Source organism: Epinephelus fuscoguttatus, linkage group LG14 (genome assembly GCF_011397635.1).
Source record: "Epinephelus fuscoguttatus linkage group LG14, E.fuscoguttatus.final_Chr_v1".
Lineage (NCBI taxonomy): Eukaryota > Metazoa > Chordata > Actinopteri > Perciformes > Serranidae > Epinephelus > Epinephelus fuscoguttatus.
Window position 1 is genome coordinate 31,292,472 of NC_064765.1, and position 23,522 is coordinate 31,315,993.

At 40.6% G+C, this 23,522-nt stretch overlaps 2 protein-coding genes across 4 annotated transcripts in view; one reads left to right on the forward strand and one right to left on the reverse strand.

Annotated features, from left to right (window-relative positions):
* The first annotated feature begins 2,701 nt into the window (after nt 1-2,701).
* Nucleotides 2,702-10,674, forward strand: calm1a (calmodulin 1a). The gene is made up of 6 exons (XM_049595668.1): nt 2,702-2,824; nt 8,270-8,300; nt 8,452-8,595; nt 8,705-8,811; nt 9,063-9,198; nt 9,490-10,674. The coding sequence occupies exons 1-6, from the start codon at nt 2,822-2,824 to the stop codon at nt 9,516-9,518; spliced, it is 450 nt and encodes a 149-aa protein (XP_049451625.1). The 5' UTR covers nt 2,702-2,821; the 3' UTR covers nt 9,519-10,674.
* A 3,073-nt stretch (nt 10,675-13,747) lies between these two features.
* ttc7b (tetratricopeptide repeat domain 7B) overlaps nt 13,748-23,522 on the reverse strand; it is a 32,106-nt gene continuing 22,331 nt past the window's right edge. For all 3 annotated transcript variants that reach the window (XM_049595810.1, XM_049595809.1, XM_049595808.1), the window contains 4 exons: nt 21,917-22,057; nt 19,243-19,445; nt 17,207-17,280; nt 13,748-16,562 (listed from right to left, as the gene is read on the reverse strand). In XM_049595810.1, coding sequence (XP_049451767.1) covers nt 16,415-16,562; nt 17,207-17,280; nt 19,243-19,445; nt 21,917-22,057 — 566 coding nt within the window. In that variant the 3' untranslated portion in view covers nt 13,748-16,414. The remainder of the gene's footprint in view (nt 16,563-17,206; nt 17,281-19,242; nt 19,446-21,916; nt 22,058-23,522) is intronic.

A 23,522-nucleotide genomic window follows, 5' to 3' on the forward strand; every position in this document is an offset into this window, starting at 1 on the left:
TATACAAATGATCATTTGGGGGTTGAAGCATTCCTTTAATTTTACACAGCTTCAGCATTTTTAACTGTCAATGTTCAAATGCAAATGTTTCAACTTGTTTATGCTTTGGACACACCTGGGTTAACCAGACAATGAGGTTAAATGATATTGGAGCCCTGCACCTATGTGACTAACAGTCTTGCCCAAATACCAAGGACAGAATAAGATCAGACTTTAGTGTTAAGTTCAGAAAGATGTGACTGTCCATGTGGTGTTTTTTAAATGTATTTGTCACTTTTTATATATAAAATTTCATCATGTGAACAGTGCGTCTGTAAATTATGCCACAGAGTTGAGCTTTACTTTGTTGCTTTTTGTCATTTAAATCCTCTTTGAATTTAAATGAATAACATTTTAAACACTGGGGAATTCTGCCTCATTTTAAATATATCTCTGCGTTAAGTCATTCACTTCCTCGCCTCACCTGTAAACTACCTGAAAGCTTTCACCTGCTCTATACTGTACGTATGTTACTCATAGGACAGTGTACACAGTGGCCGTGGAGTCGCTCCCTCCTGCTATCGTTGCCGCGCCGTGGTTTGACGCATTGCAGATCCGCCCTGGCCAATCAGCGGCCTCTGTACAGTGTGCAGAATATTGCGGGTCTGCTCTGTCCAATCAGAGTCCGCCTCTCAAAACAAAACCACAACTTCCCCAAGCCGTCAGCAGCAATCGTATCCTTCCGCCTGCATAAAATCCTGTGTAACACAAAGTAGTCCGTCACTTTCTTTGTCACTTTCGACAGATTCAAAAACTAGTAGAAATAGATCCGCGGAAACCACCTTCAAATTACCTTCATGGTATTATTCTTAAAGGGAAAACGACCACTGTTATGAACTACTTAATAATTTCAATAAAATGTATGGTGTATCTTCCTCTCAGATAAAATTGTCCTCAAAATAAACGCTATAAGGCCCCAATACATTGCAAAGGCTATATTTTATGACAATAAAACATTAGTTTATTAGTCTGTTACAGTTATTAATCTATGTTATGTGAAATGGGTCCAAGAAAATGTTTACCTTAAATACAATCATTTTTAAGTTGTATTTGTAATGATGATGCAACACTATTATATTCATTTAGGCCTACATAATGTCACAGCATACGGGTAAACTGAGACGCCTCTTGCAGTTTAACAGGTTCATATTACAGTAATAGTGTGTGTCTCTGATGCCAGATGTAATGGCAGCCAAGTGCTGAAGAGACCTAAGCAGACTTTATTCTTGGTGCCAGGTTGTTTGGTTTATGACTGAATATTTAACAACAGAAAAGTCAGCCTCACGTTATGTTGTATTGTGACACTGGTTTTACAGTCACCTTCTCTGAATCTGTGATTACACAGCATCAAGGCTGGATTACCAACAGAGCAAAGCAGACAACTGCTATGGGGCCCCAGGTTGTCAGGGACGTGCACCACTTTAGTACAATATCACATTAAAGGCAGGTTATTATCAGGGCTGTCTCAGTGGGAGTGGGACTGAGTATCCAGGGCCCCAATGGGAGGAAAAGCTTGGAAATAAATAAATAGTGCCATAACTAAATTGGCTGAATAAATCAGTTAAAAGAATTAACTTTGTATAAAAAAACAGCGGAAGCTCTCTGAGGCCCCTCTCACCCCTTAAAGGCACAAAATGTTTTAGTCTGCCCTGCATTAGGATTTGTTTCTCAATACAGTTAAAGCTGAGTGAATGACTGATTATGCTGCCAGAGCACAAATGAACACTACTTGTCTTTCTCCAAGAAAGGGGAATTGGAGTTTCAAAACAGAAAAGAAAGGAAAAGGACAGAAACAAGCCGACTTTGTAAAAAAAATACTCAAAAGATGCGTGAGAGAGATGGATCAAGAGAGGAGGGATGGGGGGCCCACAGACTGCCTAATAATGCCTAAACTTCTCTTTTGGCCATAATTGGAACAAATTAACACCAGTAAAGTTTTATCCCAGCATAGGAGTGCTGGCTTTGAATTTAACGAAATCTGTATGTCCTCAGTGTGCATACACATTTCAGAGGGCATAAGTTGGGGTGTCAGTATGGCCCCATACATGGGTGCAGATCTGATGACAAGTTTGGGGGGGACACAATTAGTTGTGTTTTTTTTTTAATTGCACGTGTGCAAATCATACCCACAGAGCACTTGAGATTGCCAGCATATTTCACGATTTCACAGAGGCTCATCACCATCACCAAGTCATTCATGTCCACTCACGTTTTCATCTCTCGCCTCTCACGGATTCCCATTTCTCCTCATCATCTTCCCTTTCTCCCAGTATATGGGACTACTGTATACATTTGCTCAATTTCAATCATTTAAGCTGTTTAGAATTGGGGGGGACAATTTGTGTTTTTCAGAATTTGGGGGGGACATGTCCCCCCCGTCCCCCCCGGGATCTGCACCCATGGCCCCATAACAGGTAAATCACATCCTGCACAGACTGCAAACATTAACAAAATGTTATTTTTCTCTTTCTAAATAAAAACTATTTGTAAAACTAGGGAAACCGGATATTTTAAAAGTTACTTCCTTCTATGAAACTTGACCTCAAAGACAGGTACGAGACTGGCCCGTGTGCGTGTACGCGTGCACGTTTGAGGAGACGTTGAAAGAGCGAGGACTCTTCGTTGATTGAGTGAATATCCCCACAGTGCGGAGGAATACACTGAGCCGTACAGCAGTGGTTCGTCTCACCCGCCCGCCTCCAGCCAGCCTTGCTCAGTGGCAACCTTCCATTTCCTCTCTCCCTGTAGCGTTAGCAGACCGACGTCCCTAACTCCAACAGACATGGTGAGTATTTTTTTTTTTTTTTATCAATCATAGTTTGTTACATGTACGACAGAAAATTTTGTTGGGTTGACTGAATGCTAGCCAGGGGATGTTAAGCCTCTCTGAGATATTCTATTCGTTTTGTTGAAATATCCCGCAGCCTCCATTGCAGAGAGCGCGAGTAGAATGGACTCAGTTGTAACGTTACCGTTAGCTTAGCCGTTTACACAGGCGGCTAGACATAGCGGCTCGTCGTTGTGAGCGAGAAGCTTATCGCATCATCGTTGCTTAAGCTCGCAGGCGCCAGTGATATTATAACGATGTTGATATATATCCCACACTGAAGTGTGCTACTCGTTACAGGTGGCCTCAAATTGGTAGTACTTGTGGCAGTTCGGTTGGCTGCCGGTGTTAGCATCACAGCTAATGTTATATCCTTCAATGACTGATTTTCCACCGGTATCTGACAACTGAAACAACTGAGCATTTTCTCATCAAGTATAGTTACGATAGTTGTTTCCGCAGTGATGCTAGAGATGCAGGTGTCTCTGTGAAGCCTCTATACAGAATTTCGATGCCGGTGTTGCACCGAAATCTGTGTCTAGTTAGATTCACAGCCATTAGACATTCAGCTACAGAAAAGACTGATGGGTGAGGTGTTGGTGTGGTGCAGACAGATCTACACTTCTGGCAGCCAGTTTGCACTCAACAGCTATTAAATGTTGCCACCATTTGAATGGCATTTATATAGTCTCATATTTTAATAGCTTTTCATAATAATGGCCGATAACAGCGACCAAAGTACAACATGTTACCATTGCAAAAACTGCAGTGGTAGCAGATGATGGTCTTAATTAGGTCACAGAATATAGTGTAACACCTGTACATGGTCACTTTGCCACAGAAGAAATCAGATATATATTCGCTACTATTAAACTATAATTTGAACATGCTAATGGTTGTTAGCTGGTTTCACATCAAATGTTTTGGGGACTAATTAATGTTAGAAGAAATGTCTTAGTTAAAGCTGGTCTGTCCTTTTGTATTTGAACATTGCAAGCAAGAGGCAAACAATTTTTTACTCCTACAAATAAAGATATGTACCTCCCTCCTAGTTCTGGTACAGAGCTGTTTTGTACAACTGTGAAATCTGGTTTGTTTGACCATATATGCACAATGTCAGCTTCTTAGGCAGTGTCCCTGGAACAGTCCCCAGGGAGTGGTAGCATCGTCATGGTCTGTAGTTTTGAGCTTTGGGGGGGTTACTTACATTCACACACATGCAACGCTCTGTTGTCATGTGGGATCATTTGATTGTATGGTATGGTGGACCTTTCCTTTAGTATATGTAAGTCTTAAAAAGAAACAAACCTTGTTTGACAGATGTAATCTGCTGAATACATCGTAGGCTCCTGGCTTATTCATTAAGCAGGCAGAGCCAGCCACTTCAGTTAACTCCATCAGCTATGTAAAAACCTTTTATTTAAAATCCGGCAGCAACATATCACTTAAAGTCATGTTTGTAGTGAACTATTTTCTGGATCACATCTAAAGTGAATTTTGGTTGGTTGGTTGTGTCCTTGACACTCTTCCTCCTTACATGCATGCTTTGACTAACACACTGGTTTGTGTCCTAGAGTGTGTCCGGTTTTCTGTCCGAGCAGCTCACAATAAAGTGTTATAAACTGCATCCCAGGAGGGAAATATTTGCTGATCATATTGCTATAATAAAAACCAACAGGTCCCTCTTTCTAGAAGACCTGGGGACTTCTGACTTACATTTCTTGAGATATTTGAGGCATTTGCAACATGACATTACTTATTCAAGTTAACGTAATTTATTTATACAGCATATAACTTAAAGTAATGTCAACTAAAGTCAGTAAGATTAGGTTTCCAATTCAAGTTGTTTGGTAATTGATAAGTAATGTGACAATTTCTTTGCAGTGAGTGAGAATAGTAGGATGAGCTGTTTGTTTTGAACTGGTGACTATTTATTTGAATATCCCTATGTAGATTTAAAAAATGATTTCAAAATGTAATTCTCGCCCCTCACAGGTTTCAGAAGTCTTAATTTCTGTTGCTACCTGTTGGATTAGTTACGATAGGTACATGATGGGTTTGTGGTTGCTATAGTTACACGATTAACAAAGTAAAATACAGGAAGTAGGAAGCAGACAATGGGGTTGACACATCTCTGTTGCAATTGTTGCAATTGTCATGTTTCCTTTCCTTGTGTGGGACTTGTTTAAGGCAGAAAGACTTGCTATATCAGTCTTCTTACTGTGTTTGGATTGTGAATCGGATGTGTTAAGGATGAGCCTGCTTGAAGCACTTGAAACAATGTGTACATTAGTTAGTCCACACAGTCATCTTTGATCATTTTACAAATTAACTTTTGCTCTGTATTGCCACCTATTTTTTCATGTATTGGTCATAAAGTTGAAGAATAGGTCATAGCTTTATTTTCCAATAAACTTTTTGTTTGTAAAAAATACCATATTTAGGACTGTTGTTGCTTATCACTGATTATTCTTGGGTTATTTTTTAGCGGAGGGGGAATCAGTACATTTAAACAAAACTCATATTTCCATTAACCCTTTTAATTAATGTGGGTGCTGTAAAACTAAATCACAGGGCCTGCATGCTGCACTCACACAATCTAACAGGAACGTGGTGTGTATTGCCAGGTATTGCAGCGCCTTGAGAGGAATTTGGCTTGGGTATTAGAGGGGTTAGCAGCTTGTTAACCACTGCTAGAGTGCACACACACCCCCACACCACCACCATCATCATCATCATCATCATCATCATCACTGTTATTATCATCAGCCAAATTATTAAAGCCTAATATTTATAGTTTGAAAGTACTATTATGTTGTAGATGAAACATCAAACTGCATCAAAGACATTGCATGCCATGGTTCTAATAGCAAATATTTTGTTATTAATAAGAACCTAGTACAGCAGACTGTACCAGAGGGGAAAAAAAACTTCATGAAGGTTTATATGAATGGGATTCATTCTTATATTTTTATTGTGGTGTCAGAGGTCACAGGCTTAAGAACATACCTGACTGGAATGGGAAAAAAAATGAGCTGATTCACAAGCAATGGGATGGGGACTTTTTGTTTGAGTGTTGAATAATTTTGCCAGCAGTATCTTGTAGTGGACACACTTAATCCTTTAAACATTTGGTTAGACTGTGTGCTTTCTTACATGGACTAATATTGGTGACAGTATGGACTGAGTTTTGTAATAAGTGCAGTTTTTTTTTATTTTGGCTCATTTACTTCAGACAAACCCCAACTCAGTGTTATGGTGACCTCCTGGAAAAATTCATGCGTCAGTCACAGAATCTATTGTAACTGTGTGGATAGGGGCCCCTGCCAGAGGGGGGCATTTGGTGTGACCCATGATGCTGTCTAGGAGGTCAGATGACCAGCCAACTGATCCTCCCTAGGAGCTGTAACTGTAGCAGTGAGATGACAGGTCACAGCTTCACACATGCATATAGACGCACAAAAAAAACCCATGACCTCCCCCAGTCTGGACACTGTTACTCTCACACACCTGAAATCAATTTTCCTGACACATTTGGGTGACCTCCTCTGGCCTGGCCTCTACACAGACACACATTCTCTTTCTCTGTCAGTGTGTTGAAGGCTATTCATCCATTGAACTACTGCAGGAGGTGGACACTTCATCTGTGCATCCATCTTTACTGTACATCTGTTAGGGAGATGGACAGATAGCTAAGCCCTCACTGTCATGCCTAGGCTTACACACACTTGTACACACACTGACCTGGGGGCACAGGGAGTGGGGTTCTCCTTAGTCTCACCCAGTTGGAGCCAGATGCAGCCAGGGAAGGACAGCGTCTAGACACGTACACTCACAGCGCTGCAAGACACAAGGACAGAAAGTAAGATCGACAGTTAAGCAGGCAGGCAGACAGATTTATTGAGAGACAGAAGGATGGACAAGTAACTAGGAAAACATCAACAGAGGCTCTAGCTTTTCCATCAGCTCGTCATCCAGCTCATAGAAGAGAGAGACCTCGTCTGTCAGGTCAGTGCCAATCCACTGACCTTTGCCACTCCAGAGGGACTGTGAAAACTTGTGTCAGCCACTCACGCTGGATGGATTGAAAGACAAGTCCTGCAATTATCCAGTCATCTGATCAGCATTCATGTGTCCATCCAACTAGCCACCTATCCAGGAGGACTGTTTTGCGTTCTACTGAAAGCAAGATTCAAACTAAAAAAAAATTGTCACCCATTCAGTGATGTAACTATTCAGAGATGGCAAAATCTACTGTCTACCATTCCCTCTGTCCATCCGTTTTTCAATTCAGAAGCGACTGATAGATGTCAGGCTATCATTTTTTCCATCCACCTATGCCTCCTGACCTAAGACATCAATCCTGCCCTCCATGCCATCATTCTCTCATCATGCTGCCTAAGAAAGTCGCTCTGTACCCAGCAGAGGATGAGCTGGTGAGCCTGTCCACTGTCTATGACCTCTTGGATGAACAACAGCACTACTACAAGGAGCTCATCCAGCAGCAGGAGAGGAGCTACAGAGCCTTCCTCCAAATGCTCATGGACTCATCATCCAGCCGCATGGACAGCTTAGTTAGAGAGATGCAGGACCTAAGGAACTGCCTGCAGAGAACCAAGACGGAGCTGGCAGAGGTTAAAAAACAGGGAGTCCAGAACAGCAAACGAGCTGAGTGCCTGGCTGAAGGGTTGGTGATGGTGCGAGGGGCGCTGGATGGCCTCAGCATCAAAACAGGAGTAACTGGGGAAAGTACAGGAGGCAGAGGTGTGGATCTGAAGCAGCGCAGAGCAGGTGGTGGGTTAAGGCTGGATGGAGGAGGAAGAGGAGGTGGAGGCAGAGGTGGAGAGGTGAAAAAAACAGCACCGAAAGCAGTGAAGCTGGTGGCAGACCTGACAGATATCCACTTTGATGACATTAAGGTGGTACACAGATGCACACACAGAGTGAATTGTATGGGTGAGGTAGAGCTTTTAGCACCACAGGGTGATATATTGATATTAATGCATTGCTTGTGGATAGCCAAAACCTCCTGACATTGAGATAATATATGGTTGTGGTTCATACAGGAAGTTATTTTGCTGTCACTAGATGTTAGTTGCAGCACTTTAGTCGTAACGCGTGCTTGTTTTAAGGCGAGTGTTCCTGCTGCCTGCGTTCATTTGCTCTCGTTTGACCTGTGATTGATGTTAGTGTGATTGGTGTTGCTGATTGACTGTTTGGTATTAAGTAAGGTTTTTACCATCTTGGAAGTAAATTATAAATACTTAATATGTCCAGAACATCTGTTTATTAAAACCTGTCACTATTTGTGTCCCAACCTGACTGTTTTATTATTTTGTTATTTAAATTGAAGTAATTTTTCTTTTTTCCTTTTCTTATGTCTTCTTTCTGTCTGTTTGGTAGGCTGACCAACTAACAGAAGAGCAGATTGCAGGTAAGGTGACAACATAAAAAACACTGCATTATCATCTTTAGCAATAAACACATTCTCTGCATAGGTCCATAATTTGTCACTTGGTAGTATCAGTTTTGTCACATCTTTTTTTTTTTTTTTTTTTTCTTTTCTTCCTCTTGTGTCTTTCCAGAGTTCAAGGAGGCTTTCTCCCTGTTTGATAAGGATGGAGATGGGACCATCACCACTAAGGAACTGGGCACTGTCATGAGGTCACTGGGTCAAAACCCAACTGAGGCTGAACTACAGGACATGATCAATGAGGTGGACGCTGATGGTATGCCACTTGAATCCTCAACATGGGGAAGGATTTAGTTAAACTGATTGTTATAGACCCTTTTAACTTTACTAGTTGTATTAACGTCTTACCTCTGACTGCCTTCCAGGCAACGGGACCATTGACTTTCCTGAGTTCCTGACAATGATGGCAAGGAAGATGAAGGACACTGACAGTGAGGAGGAGATCAGGGAGGCATTCAGGGTCTTTGACAAGGTAAGACTAGTGTGTGTTTTGTGTTGTAAAGATAAGGAAAGAAAAATAATTGCTTCTTAGATGAATTGCATGTTCCAATTAGCAGTTTAGTGGTAATACACAAAACATATTCATCTGAAATCAGTGTCCCAAACATTAAGCTGACAACTAAGGAGGGACTTCTTACCTCTGTCTGGCCTGACAATGACACTGGAGACTTTCTCCATTAAAAACTGTGTGTTACTGACTAATACTGTATGTGTGTTGGGCAGGATGGCAACGGTTACATCAGCGCAGCAGAGCTGCGTCATGTGATGACTAACCTGGGTGAGAAGCTGACAGATGAGGAAGTAGATGAGATGATCAGAGAAGCAGACATCGATGGAGATGGACAGGTCAACTACGAAGGTACAGGAGTAGAAAGTCTGTCTTGAAACTTAGCCACACTATTGTAGTTTGCATGTATAAAGGAACACACAGCAATACACATGTCCTTTCATCTGTCATTAGTGTTCGGATTAATTATGTTTATGGAGCAGGGCTAAATTATGTAAGCTGATGATAGACAGACGCTCTGTAGTCATTGTGAGTGTGCAATGGCAAGTTTCTTATAGGGTGAGCAGTCATGATTTTGTTCACCATGTTATAGTACACAATTCAAACACTGTTCCTGATGATGGTTTCTTTTCCCCTCCACAGAATTTGTTCAGATGATGACCGCCAAATGAACTGGGCTCACATTAAAGACAAAGAATCAGTCAAATGTTTCACTTACCTCTTATTGCAAAAATCTACATTTATTCATACTGTTCTGTATAGACAACTTAAACTGAATGTTGGAAAACTGAAAATCTGTCCATATAAACAAGCTCAAAAAAGGTAAAAGACAAAAAGAAAAATCCTAAATGAATCTGCATGTACTGGCTTGTATTCCCGCCCCCCAGCGCTGAGCTGCCCAATCAGATCTCAACTCGTTAGCCAAGCAGCCTCTCTGCAGCTGGCTGGTTTGGCCACTGCTCCTCTGCTTCCTGGTTCCATCTGCCTGATGTCATGATGATTATATGGGCTGGCCAATCGCCTTTCTTCTATGACTTCCTGTTTTCTTTTTTCCGTTCTTCATGCATGCAGCTTTAGATGGGTGACTGTTGAGAGCCCAGTGGCAGAGGGCTGTTGTTGGGCCTCAGGTTGGCCTGGGACCCACAGAGAGGAGGGAGGGGTTAGTTGACAGATGGATGGGAGTGAGTGAACCAGCTGAACCTTTGCAGTTTGCTTACCTAAATGAAGTCAGTGACAACAGAGATATTTTTAAGAAAAATATTAAAATGGAATAAATAAGAACTCATTTTAGATTCTGTGTTTCTGGCATGTCAGGATACTTGCTTTATCCTTTGTGTGTTTACCTTTTTTGAGGCGAAAGTGGGTGGGACATAGATTTGAGCCCTTTGGGTGTTGGATGTGTCCCAGACTCTTCGGAGGGGTTGGGTGGGCTTTAAAGGTGAAGATATACATACAAGAGCAATGTTTGAGGCAATATCTGTACCATGAGTACCAGGTTTTGCAGAGTTGGAGATTTACAAACACTGAATCTGTGGTTATCACTGAAGCATGCTTAGGTACAGTGTATTGCCTCAAGGGTTGCATGTGTATCAGGATTCTACTGGGGTGTTAATTTCAGTTTAGTGGGGACAGGGTCGGTGCTTTGCAGCATTTCTATCTTGTGTTTGTGTGTGAGTTTGCGTGTGTAAATGTGTGCGTGTGTGTGTGTGTGTGTGGGTGCGGCGAGGCCCGGCCCAGTCCAACTGTTTTGTTCAGTTGATCTGCATTCCAAGTTGTACATGCTAGTCTTTACATTTTGTTTTTTTCAAATAAAATACCATGAACTAACATCTCGTATCGGGTTTTCATGTGTTTTTTTTTCTTAAAAATAAGCCGACTTGTGTTTTCTCTGTGTGAAGGCAGATTCTGTGGGGGAAGTGCTGCTTTTAAATGACTCATCCGTGCTACTTATTGCATGCATCGTCCTTTTGAGAGTGTAAGTGTAAGCACAGAAGCCACTGAAAACATATTGGTTCGCTTTTACTTTCCTAAATCTCCTAAATGAGTAGTTATTACAGGATCAGACAGTTGGTCTGGTTTTCAACAAACACTAGACATAAACAAAAGTATTACAAAAAGTTGTAACTGGTCTCAGTCTTCCATACAACATGAGTATTAGCGTAGCAGCTCCGTGTCTGCACAGAACGGGTCACGTTAAGGGTCAGGAATTGAAATACCAAACAAACCCTTTCCATCTATTTAAACATATCACCATGGTTACTCTGATTATCTTGCCTTGATGATACAACAAATAAAAAGCACTCTCCAAGGAATAAGGTACACAAGTATAATCCATCAATATTGCACTTCATATGAGGGAAAAGTTGCATTTTTTTTTTTAAAACATGGGACTATCAAAAGTGCCCCACACTAGAGACTGATATGGACACCAGCATGTCCTTGCTAATCTGATGGTACAATTAGTGTGTTTGGAAGGGTGTCACAAGGACTTCTCCAGATCGTTGAGAACTTCTGTCTGCAGATGAGGAGACGTTGCTAGGCAACAGAGCCAGGCATGGGGTGGGTGGAAGTGAAAGAGAGGGAGCAGAAAACCGTGGGAGTCTGAGGAGAGAGCAAGAGAGGAGACGATGGGGAGGAGGGTGGGGAGCGAGATGAGGTTGAAAGACAATAATAGAAACCCAGGACTTGAGGGAGAGGAAGAGAACGAGGGATGAAAAGAGAAGATGAAAATAGTCTCAGTGCATCTTAAAACCCATAAAATCTCTCCTCCTAAAATACCTCCCTCTTTCGTCTGATTCAGAAGCTGATATTCTGGCTGTCTTTAACAGATGAAGCCAGCGGACGTTTTACAGTCATAGACACTGAAGGCTACAGGCTGCTTATTTACTGGGGAGCTCTGTGTGTCAGGAGGCAGTGTAACCTCATGCACACACACGTTTGTACTACTGGTACTTGCACTGGTGCTGACTTAGAGATGGAAGAGAGGAAAAGTGGAGAGATGGAGAAGTGAAGGAGGTGTTAGATTTAGCCATGTATCACACACACACATAGAGTTAGTAGCTGCAGTTATGTAACTGTCTGAAGTGTATTAATATATCTTGCTGCTCACTGCTTGCTATTAGTGAGCTGCCACTCCAATGTTATTAACAGGGTCCCCAGTCCAGAAGATTCTCTCTCACATTTGCCTCAAATTCATCACACACACACACACACACACACACACACATATAATCCTCAACACCAGGCTCCAGCTTGCACGCACATAAATATTTCAGTTTTTCCACCTGACAGCTAGAAGAATGGAGTGGGGAGCAAGTGTGTGTGTGTTAGGGGTGGACATCCTGTGCCACCATATGGGGCAGATATTCAGTATAGTCATTTTCTCTCTCTTTCCTCTTCTATTTTCTTACAAAATGCCCATTGATGAAAATCACCAGGCTCTGTAGGAAATCTGCTACATTTCCAGCATTTGCAGAAAATGTACATAAGCAGCACGCACGTGCAGTGCAAGATATTACTATCATCTCTTCAATGGGAAATCTGACTGTTTCAGTTCATTACATTTCAGAGGCTGTTGTCTTGGGGAAAATACTGTGTTGGAAACTGCAGTCAAAAAAAGATGAGCTTTTAAACTGCTGAAATACAAAACACTTCAAAAACATAAGGGTGCCCTGTCATGTTTTTTGCAGTGACTTTGAATATTAAACTCTAACCATAATCACCAACGTAACAGTGGTGATCAGGGGTGTCCATGAGGACGCCATCTCAGGTGAATTCAGCCAATTAGGCTTCAATGTCAAAACCCTCAACAGCTTTGATATTGGGTTTATTCAACTATCTTTATGAATATTGCCCGGTCATTTATTATCATGGAGTAGAGTATCAATGAATTTCATAAAAAATTTGAAGAAGAAGAAATTTAAGTTTTATTTTATTGAAATAAAAGCACTAAATCACAATAGAGGAATACTCCATTAAAAGTAAAGTTATACTCAGAATTTTATTCTCAGAAGTAAAAGTAAGCAAGTGCTAGCAGTAAATATAGTAAATTATTCACAGTAAATGTACACATTGTACAGTATAGTCCCCCCAGAGTGTTCACATACATTCTGAGGATTTTCATGCTTATAGATAAATTAAAGAATTTTAATGTGAAAACCATATATCAGCTATTATTTTTTTCAGAAAACTGAAGGATTGAGTGTACTTTTCTGAAAAAAAGGAAATTTTCCTACTTCTGAAAACTTACATTAAAAATGTTTTTATCATCTGTAAGATAAAAAGCCTCCAAAAACAAAAACATTCAAGAAAACTTGTGCCTCAAAATAGTACTTTTGGAATTCAAGTAGGAAGAAAGCCTGTTGTCATCTAGCACTGGCTCCTGTCCATTTTGAAATGGGTGTCAGAAGCACCAGAAATGTGCAATCAACATATAATCCAGACTAATATAAACCCCATATACTGAGGTCATGACCTTTACGGGGGACTAATTGTAAATGATACCTGAGCATCCAGCAGCAGTGGGGGCTGAGGTGTGCGAGAGACTCAACTGTAGCTTCCTGACACTCTAGGACAAAGCCTGTCAGCGCTGTAATCCTCTGATAAAAAACACACAAAGGAGGACACGCCTATCCACTGACAGACACACACCTGAGAAAGTAACACACACCGCTGGCCCTGAGGTCACAGCAAGAGGGAGCACCACACACACACACACACACACACACACACACACACACACACACACACACACACACACACACACACAGAGGTTTGTACTCACCAAAATACTAAGCTATAAGGTAAATATTTTTTCTTGTCTGAGCAAAAGAAACCTGAGAGGAGCATCAATGTTTCAGTGTTCAATATATGAAACACAACAAACAGACAAAAACTTCCAAACCTTTTTTAAACCACTTTTATTATCTTTGTCATAGTCATCCTCCTAATTTCAGTCATTCATTTACAGCACAAAGGATTCACTGACTGAGCTCACAGCAACAAACTGTATCAGTTCATCCTTTTATTCCTCCGACTGCATCTCAGTAACACCTCTCTCCAGAAAATAGAATTATAATTTACTTTCTAAAATAATAACAATAATAATACACTCAGAACAATCAAATATACAACAATAATCCTTTGTATTTATAATCAAATGGAAAATAAAGTATATTCACCTAACTGTATATAACATGACTGACAGGACACAAAGACAACACAGTCACTGGTTGCATTTACACATAACAGGAAATCAGATATTTGAGACTATGAGTGTAACAGATACCTCCCATTCATATTTACAGTTTGTCAAAATATAAACGTTACATAGGAGCTCTGGTTTCCCAGTGGTTTATGTGAAACTTAGCTCGCTATTTTTGTGACATTTTCTTGTTTTTGCAGTTGGCACTCTTATGTGTTCAGCTATTGTGACCACAGATGCTGATGCTAAAAAAAATCTGCTTTTTCAAATAGATCAAAAGCATTAAAAATGTAAAATTATCAATAGTGAAATTGAATTTATTTTACATCAACAGTTTGACATTTTAAGAGTAATGTTCATTTGATTTCTTGCCAAGAGCTAGATGAGAGGACTGGTACCACTCTCCGTAAATGTTAACATGGTATGTATGAAGCTAGAGCTAGCAGCTAGTTAGCTTAGCATTAAGACTGGTAACAGGGGAAAACAGTTAGCCTGCCCATGTCCAAGGGTAACAAAATCTGCCTTGCAGCACCTCTACAGCTCACTAATTAGCATGGTATATCTCCTTTGTTTAACCTGTAGGTTGTTTTTTAAGCACTTATCTTTCTTTTGTTTTATCTGAACAGAAACCCCAGGTGTTAATCTGTGAATTTTAGAGGTGCGTTATGCAGATGTTTTTTTTTGTTTGTTTGTTTTGTTTTGTTTTTGAAAGAGCCAAGCTAGCTGATTCTTCTTTTCTCCAATCTGTATCATAAACTGTGTAAAATAACGCATGTATCTACCGTGGTGTCCCCCATTAGGTTGTGGGCCGCCATTTTGAAGCCTCAAGTGTGACCATATTTGGACGGCCATGTTTGAAGCCACGAGTTTTGGTCATTTTGGCCATTTTGGCTATTGCCATCTTTGTTTTGTGGAGCCAGAAGTGACTATATTTGGACGAGAGGGTGGATCTGAATCATAGAGTGTAGTGATGCCTTGCAGACAGCCTGTCACTCTAGCAGGCCTACCCTTACAGATGCGTAACTTTAAGCCTTAATATCATGTTAACGGGTGAGTTATATAAAAAGTCACGCCATGTAGGATTATCATGAATGTTGAAATTAGCTTACGAGACCAAAACTGTTTTTTTGCACCAGGCTGTAAACCTGTTTATTTCTGCTGTAAAGTTGGGAATTTTAACATGGGGGTCTATGGGGATTGACTCACTGTTGGAGCCAGCCTCAAGTGGCCATTTGAAGAACTGCAGTTTTTGGCACTTAAGTTTTTCAGCCCTTTATACTAAGTTAAGCTAATTAGCTGCTGGCTGTAGCTTTACTTTACAGACATGACAGTGGTATCAAACTACTCTCTTTACTCTCAGCAAGACAGCATAGAAACAAACAAACAAACAAAAAACATTTCCCCAAAATGTCAAACTATTCCTTTAGCTATAGCTCTTCCTGTGGGGCAAACTGAATGATGCACATATTACAAAAAATGTAAAATCATAGTGTCATTAAAATATGGTTAAACAAAGGAGGCTGTAAAGTGTGTACAGCTGAGAAAAAAATATGCTTTAATTTAAAGAAGACATTAGCAGTTTTAAATCTGATCTCCTGTGTGTGAGAATGCAACCTGTGTTTTGGCATTTAGACTTTATTGATTGATTCTTCGGTGATCTGCTGATCATGTCTGTCCAAAGATGTGGCTGTCCTGAGCCAGCCATACAGTAACCATGACCCTCTCCATATAAAGAGCAAGTGAACGTGTGTGTGCATGTGTGTGGGTGTGTGTTGGATTTTCATAATATTTGGCTTTTAAAGGAAACATTATTGGACTAAATAACGTGTAAACAAAATGTAAACTCTTGGGCTTCTGAATGCTAGTAACAGCAGAATAGGAACTCTAATATAATTTTATTTACATCTTTGAACAGGACAAAAACAACAAACACACAGAGCATACTACAAATCACATACAGCCAGACACAAATATGCACAGGCAACATGTTGGCACACATACACAGACATGGGTGTACATGCACAGACACAAACAGGCACACAAAAAGTGCAGATCAACACACACACACACACACACACACACACACACACACACACACACAAGCGACGTATGCCCTCACACACACACAAAGTCCGGGGTCACAGCCACAGCAAGGCATTGTGGGAAGGGGGAAGCGTGTATGTATGTGAACTGTTTATTTACAGTGTGTGTGAGTGTCTAAGGGAATGGCAGTAAAACCTTGTGCAGGTGTGTCTAAGTGGCATGCAGGCATGCTGTGTGTGTATGGTGTGTGTGCAGGTTGCAGGTCCATCATTTGTGCCACTGTGTTACAGCACTCAGGCTGTAACTGTGAGTGTGTGTGTCTCATAATGCCCTGGGTATGATGGTGAAGGGCAGAATGGGGCTGCTGGCCTCCAGCTCCAAGGCGGTGAGGAAACACTCGGTGGCAGCGGCGGCATTTCCCTGAGCCTGCAACACCTCACCGAGACTGTTCCACACATCATGAGCCGTACTGAGGAGAGGAGACAGGGAGGAGAAAGGAGAGGAGAAGAGAGGGAGAGAGGAGAGAGAATAAGAGAAGATGAGATATTAGAGAAGAGGTGATTTAAGAGGAGAGGAAAATTAAGGTTATGAGAGAAAAAAGGGAAACAGGATGAGGATGCAGGAAAAGGAAAAACAGGAGAAACAAGAGAAATTAAGGAACGGAGAGGATGAAAGCAGGAGGTGAGAGAAAGAAAGAAGAGAAGAGGAGGAGGAAAAATGAAATGAGAGGAGAGGAGAGGAGAGGTGTATAAAGAGCGGATGAGTGAAAAAAGTAGGGAGATGATGGGAAAAGGAAAAGGGGAGGGAGAAAAAAAATCAAAAGAGGGAGAGGAGGAAACAAGGCAGGAGAGGGAAAGAGAAGAGGAAATCAGAGGAGAGAAGGAAATGGGAGGAGGTGATGGCACAGAAGGAGAGGAGATAAGGGAAAAGGAGACAAAGGAAGGAAAAAGAGAGGAGGAAATAGGAGAGAAGGTAAGAAAAGTGGACAAGAAAAGGGAGGTGAGGAGAAAAAAATAGAAGAGAGGAAATTGTAGTGAGTGACCTAAAATATAATAATCACATACATAGCACTGACACACACACACACACACACACACACACACACACACACACCTGTTGACCTGCACAGCATCCCTCAGGACCTTCTCAGACAGACTGTAGCGTTGCAGCTGGTGAAGAATCAGGCCCTGCAGAGCGGTACAGAGACAAAGAGAGAAAATAAAAGAGGAAGAAAAAGGGTGGAAGAGGACAAGAGAGGAAGAACATTATTAGGCTTACAGTCATCGTGTTGTGATGAATGTGTACTGCTCTACATATTAACTCAGTTTAAGGCAGTCGTGCTGGTGGTGACTGTTCTTGTTGGAATTTAGAGACACTTTAATGGGAACTACTTACAGCAACAATCCATCTTCTTACTTGTACCTTTACCAGTGTTATTGTTCTGTAAAGTACAACTCCATTTTATTGCAGAAAGTAAATCACTGAGCTGCACTATTTTCGTCGAGCGTATCCTTTGTGATAGAGCCACATATTCTATAACAGGTGTCCATATATGATGCTTAAACTCGTTCAGTTATTCAAGTACATTTCAAGCTTTCCCTTGTAAATGTTTATAATCCATGAAGGAAATAGACAGTATGCTTTTTTTAAATTAACTTAAGAATGGATTTATGGGTATACAAGTCAAATGAATTTAATGAAGTGGTGGATTCCCCTTTTGGTTTTAAGCTTCCTACATATTTTGTTTTTGTAAAAAATCAACAATAAGGCCTTGTGAGGTAAACAGCGCATAGGACTGACTAAATTACTACTTGTTCTCTGTTGAAACTTAAATTTATGTTATGCTTCCTCCATTCTCCAGAGCTTTGATTCAAGTTTGACCAAAATTAAGGACACTCTAAATGCTTTTTAAACAAAAGTATGGCCCCGAATCATTTGTTACATCATCACTGTGTGATTGTGTGAGCTCTGTGAAGTGGATAGTGAGTTTCATTTGTTTGTAATGTGCATGTGATCATTTTGAGTCAAATCCTTTAACACATTTGGTCTCAAAAGTCTGGGGAAAAAAGCAAGATAAACTATTCAGGTAGTATTCTAATGTCTTATCCATGAGTGATTTCTGAATTTGAATGGAAGTGAATTGAATTTAAGTTATTTCAAACATTTAAAAAATAATAATAAAATAAAATACTATGTAAACAAAACCAAGAAAAGAAACCAATAAATAAAGGTGAACACATACAGCCGAATTTTAATACGCAATATTTCATGCCTGAAAATGAGTAGAAAGGAGCAAACAACTTGTCTAGTCCTTACCCTATTCTACCATAATCCATCAATACACATTTAACCTCACAAACCAACTCACTGCACCAGTGCCCATCCCCGCAACTAAACCACTCCGTTCATTCACTTCATACATGCATATATAATCAACAACACCACCCAATCCAGAATGTGCAAAGACAAGGAAAACTAATGACAGCACATTGCCTCTAGTGTGCTTTACATTCCTCTTCCTCATTTCTGTACATCACAGAGATTCTTTTTTTGTAAATCTTTTTGAACTGAAAGTCTGACTGTGAAAAACCCTCAATTTTTTTTTTTGACTTTTGTAGTATTGTATGAAAATTGCACACTTCTGAATCTGACTTATATGAATTTGTGGTGTCTTGTAAACCCATGCAGGCTGAGCATAGTTAATGTATGTGCATGATACACTCATAAAATCTTTCATTCATTACATTTTGGAAGAGTGGAGCGAAGTAGGTCAGCACTGATGCAAACAGGCTCTCAGAGACTTTTATAGTCCACTCTATCGTCCACAATAACCAGTTTGGGATGGTCCTTGATGGGTGATTCAATCCTCCAAGTGAATATGTAAGCAGAGGCAGAGAGTGTAGAGCTCCAAATGGGACTGAACCAATAAGAAAGAGTCAGAGGAGCGCAGAGAGATCAAAAGACGGAGACACTGTTCCCTCTCCACACAGAAGGTCTAAATGGGGCTGTCCCACAGGATTACGGCTGATTACATAAAACACACAAACATTCAGGCTGTGCTGCAGGCGGACAGGACAAGATTTATGTTCTCAGGAGACCAAAGGACAGAGCTGAAGAGGATCATTGTGTGTGTGTGTTTAGTGTATTACCAGTCTCTGCATGGTCTTGACATGCGTGGGGTTGATGGAAAGGGCCTCTTCATACCAGCGTTTGGCCTCGTCTATGTTGCCCCTCAGCTCGGCTATCTGCCCCCTCATGTACAGCACGTTGTGGGATGTGGGGAAGAGATTGGAGGCTTCCTGCGTGCAGGCTGTGGCCTCGGCGGGCTTGGACATTCCCGTGTACACCTCAGCTGTCGGAGAGGCACACACAGGACAGGAGAGATTGCAAACATGACCCAATTTTTTTTTTTTTTTTTGTGATACCAAAATGTGCAAGTTGCAGCAGTGTCAAACATCAGTATCCTTGTTGAATCAACTAACAACTCAGTGTAATTATTGAAAACAAACTATGTAACTGAATATAACTGACAGCATCTCATAATATTAAGTCTGCATTTCCCATAATCGCTGCTGTTGTGTGCTACAAAAAAGAAGCTGCCCTGTCTCAAGTAACATTTGTAAACCTCTCAAACTAAAATGATGCATTAAAATTAGTAGCCACAAACAGAGATGGAGGAAAATGTTGAATTTTGCAAACCAGAAAAGCAGAAAAGGAGAGAGAAAGCAACGAGAAAGCAAAACTCTATTTTTCCTCCCTCAGATAGCATTAAAACATTTTCAGTATCAAGGACACCTAATGCAGTCCACGTGGAGAGCAAGAAAGATGCAAACAAAGAATGAGACAGACAGGAAATGAGTTTGAACCGTCTGCTTGTCTGTGCTGTGATTGGATGATTATATTAGCTGTGTCGCCAAGCTGGAAATGACCACCTCTGACAGGAAGCAGCTGGACAGATAAACAGGAGCACAAACAACCTCTGTCTATGTGTGTGTGTGTGTTTGTGTATACTTTTCAGTCTGCTTATGTTTGTGTCTGTTAGTGATGCAGAAATGAGAAGCAGGGCTCGAGTGTACTCCAACTGTAATCTAATCTGCTGTGATTGTAAAGGCTGTCAAACTGCTGTTATATACAGTCCGACAAGCTAATGCCAGTACACTCACTACAGTTTGTTTGAAGACATCTAAGGTAGCAGAAAGATCATGTATGCATCATATTATATTTAGTTTGGAATACACAGTTTCACCAGCCAAACGCTTTATATTACTGCCTTATGGAAAGCTATTTATATATTCTAAGTGTAAAAAAACACCTTCTGTGGATTAAATGTCCTGAAAATATAACTTTACTTTTCTTAGCAGAACTAGGTGGCAAAAATTGCTTTAACCTCCTCCTCATTTGCAAAGGCAGATGAAATAATTGCTGTTATTTTTTATCCTTTGAGACACTGTCTGTGCTGGGGCTTGCACTACACATCCATCTAAATCAGTAGTTCCCAGCCATTTTATCTTGCACCGCTTTAAAATGAAGCAATGGCTGCTTTTGACCGTTACTTCACAGGTTAAGGCCTTTTCAGTGTCATCATGGTTCACCAGCAGTAATTTTGCCTTCTTTGTCTTATTTGAAGGATTTTAAAGGGCTGAATAGATGAAAGTATTCAGTATTTCACTTATTTCACAGATTCTGAGGATCTGAGGAGGTGAATACATTCCATAAATTACATTTTATATGTTTGTAACAAACTCTTTTCTTGGTTCCTCCAAGTCTGGTGACCCATTAGATTTATCTCGGGAACCCTTGGGGTAGTCCCGATACCCACGTTGGGAACTAGAGGCTGAGTGGAAACAAACCAGCCTGCACACCAAGAAGTCCTGTATGTAAGGATTTTAATAGTGAGTAACATTTCTAGCCAGCAACTCTTCCTCAGATTTCAAGGAAGGGCTTGAAACATTACAGCAATAAAATCCCTCTATCTATTTATTTCTACTCTGCCAGATATTTCTTCACTGTAATTGCCATTTCCATGGACACTGAGATGTGCATGTCTTATTTTTTTTTTACGTGAACTAGAGGCTGACATTTTTTCCTGTGGGTCACAGGATTCCTGTGGGATTCCCACGGGATGGGAGTCAGTTTCAGTATTTATCACATGACTGGGACATGACGGGACATGACTGGACAGGAAAACACAACGGTAGCAGGTAGGATGGGAGTCACTATAACCAAAGGTTGGTTTTTATAAAAATACGCATAAGTAAAAATCCACTCCTGTGTCACCCTTTATTGGGAGTCACAGATCAAAGTCATTCTGATAGAACTGTCACTGCATTCTAACTCACACTGATAACGTTATTTACCAACATCAAGCTACAGTAACATCCTACCATCTAATAGAGTCAGCAAGGCATTACAGGACCTACTGTACATTTACAAGTCTGTTGACTGATGTGTCACACACATGACCGCAGGTGTGTTCCGGGGCATTTTCAGATAGGTCAAATGTTACATGATGTGCCCTCATCAAAACCACAGAGACATGATACCAACAGGATGTTAAAACTCTGAACCCACTGGAACTCACAGTAATCCTTTTAGGGCATTAAAACACAACCACCTACATCAGAATATATGTTTCAACATAATTTTTTTATGTGGCTGTGGTCAGACAGGAGCCACAATCATTACCTCAGCTAGTCTTCCTCTCTCTGTAAACCCTCTTTGAACAGAAATACCAAAACCTCTTTTTAAAATAAAGCATTAATACCAGCCCTGTGCCTTTATCTGTTGCATGTATTTAACGTTATATATGGTGTGTGTGCATACCTGCATGCAGCCAGATCTGAGCCAGGGTCATCCAGGGGTGCAGGGGTCCATGTTTGGGGGCGCTGCTCTGCAGAGAGGAGGCTACCTCAGACAGAGCCTGCTCTACACGACTGGCTGCTATAGATGTAGCATGAACCGAGCCTGGAGGGAGAGAATCAGACCATTATACACACCATCTCCAACAGGTACTGACTCACCACTACAGCAGCCATGTGCCACAATGCAGGGTTTTAATCCAACCAAACACAACAGGAGATTTCACTGATTGCCACGACTTCAGACAGAACAGAGGAACTTATCAGTGAAATCTGGAGTGTTTGGGTGCAGTTAAAAGCTCAAAACTCTGGGCCCACATTGGCACACAGTTTCCTGTTCCTGCACTAAAGCCTTTAATCAGTCCACACCATTCCACACGCTGCAACACACAGTGTTATGGCCCTGGATTAACCAGGTTAAAATGAATTAATCTCTGCACCACCATGCATAAACACCGCATCAATCTGCACTCTGCTGATTAGTAATTGACAGAAGTGTGTCTCGGATTTTGTCTCTGCATTTAAATTACATCACATTATTACAGGGACGCAAAATGGCCACCACATGGGGCCGCAGATGTACTCTGCAGAACTGTGAAAGCAACACATAACACAATGTCTGCGTTGTATACTGCAGTTATATTTTTCACATATTATCATATCCTTCTACCATTATGTAAAAAATACATTAATATTTTTGAATTGCCTTTTATCTTCCATTACCTATGCTTCTATTGTGTGCTGTCATATATTGTTTTTCAGTGTCAATAAAGACTGATTCTAATGATGAGCAAAATATGTCTAAAACCGTCTAACCATTTTTGACAAAAATGTCCAGACGTAATAATTCAGCTGATAAATATTGACAAATAAATATTATGCATTACTTTGATTTTGATCAATTTAAAATTGTAAAAGCAATTCTATAACATTTTTAAAAAGAATTTTGTTTCCTGTAAAAGAAACTTACTGATAATGCCATGCATTTCTTAAAATATTGAGAAAAATAAAGACAGTGTTGGACTTAAATGTGTTAGAAAGCATATTCATGTTGGGCTTGTTTTGTTTTATACAAGTCATGTCAATTGCAGCCTGAAGGGATTAGATAACAAAAATATGTGGCTTTTATATCCTAAATGTGGACTAAATTAAAAATGACTGATGGTCGCAACTCGCTGGAATAAAAGCTTTACTTTAATAAAACATCTCCCATCCCCTTCTTTTATTATTCTGGTCTCCTACGGTGTGGTCTAAACTCCAAAATACTTTTCTTCCTTCCACTACATTGATATGAAGTGTGTGTTTGTGTGTTAAGGGACAGGAAGTACCCATGTGTAAAACATGACTGAGATAGGGATAAAAAGAAAAGATGTGAATGTTAAAACCCTGTCTTTGTGGAAGCAAGAATGTGCTGCTGGTAAGTGGCTTGAGGGAAACGAGGAAAGGATGTCTGTTTCTCACACACAACACAATTGTGAAATCTGAAGCTGAGCATCCTGGTTTGAAGGGCTTATTGTAAGAAGTAATATATTAGAAGCCACCATGCAGCAGCCCAGCCTAGTCAAGCTCAT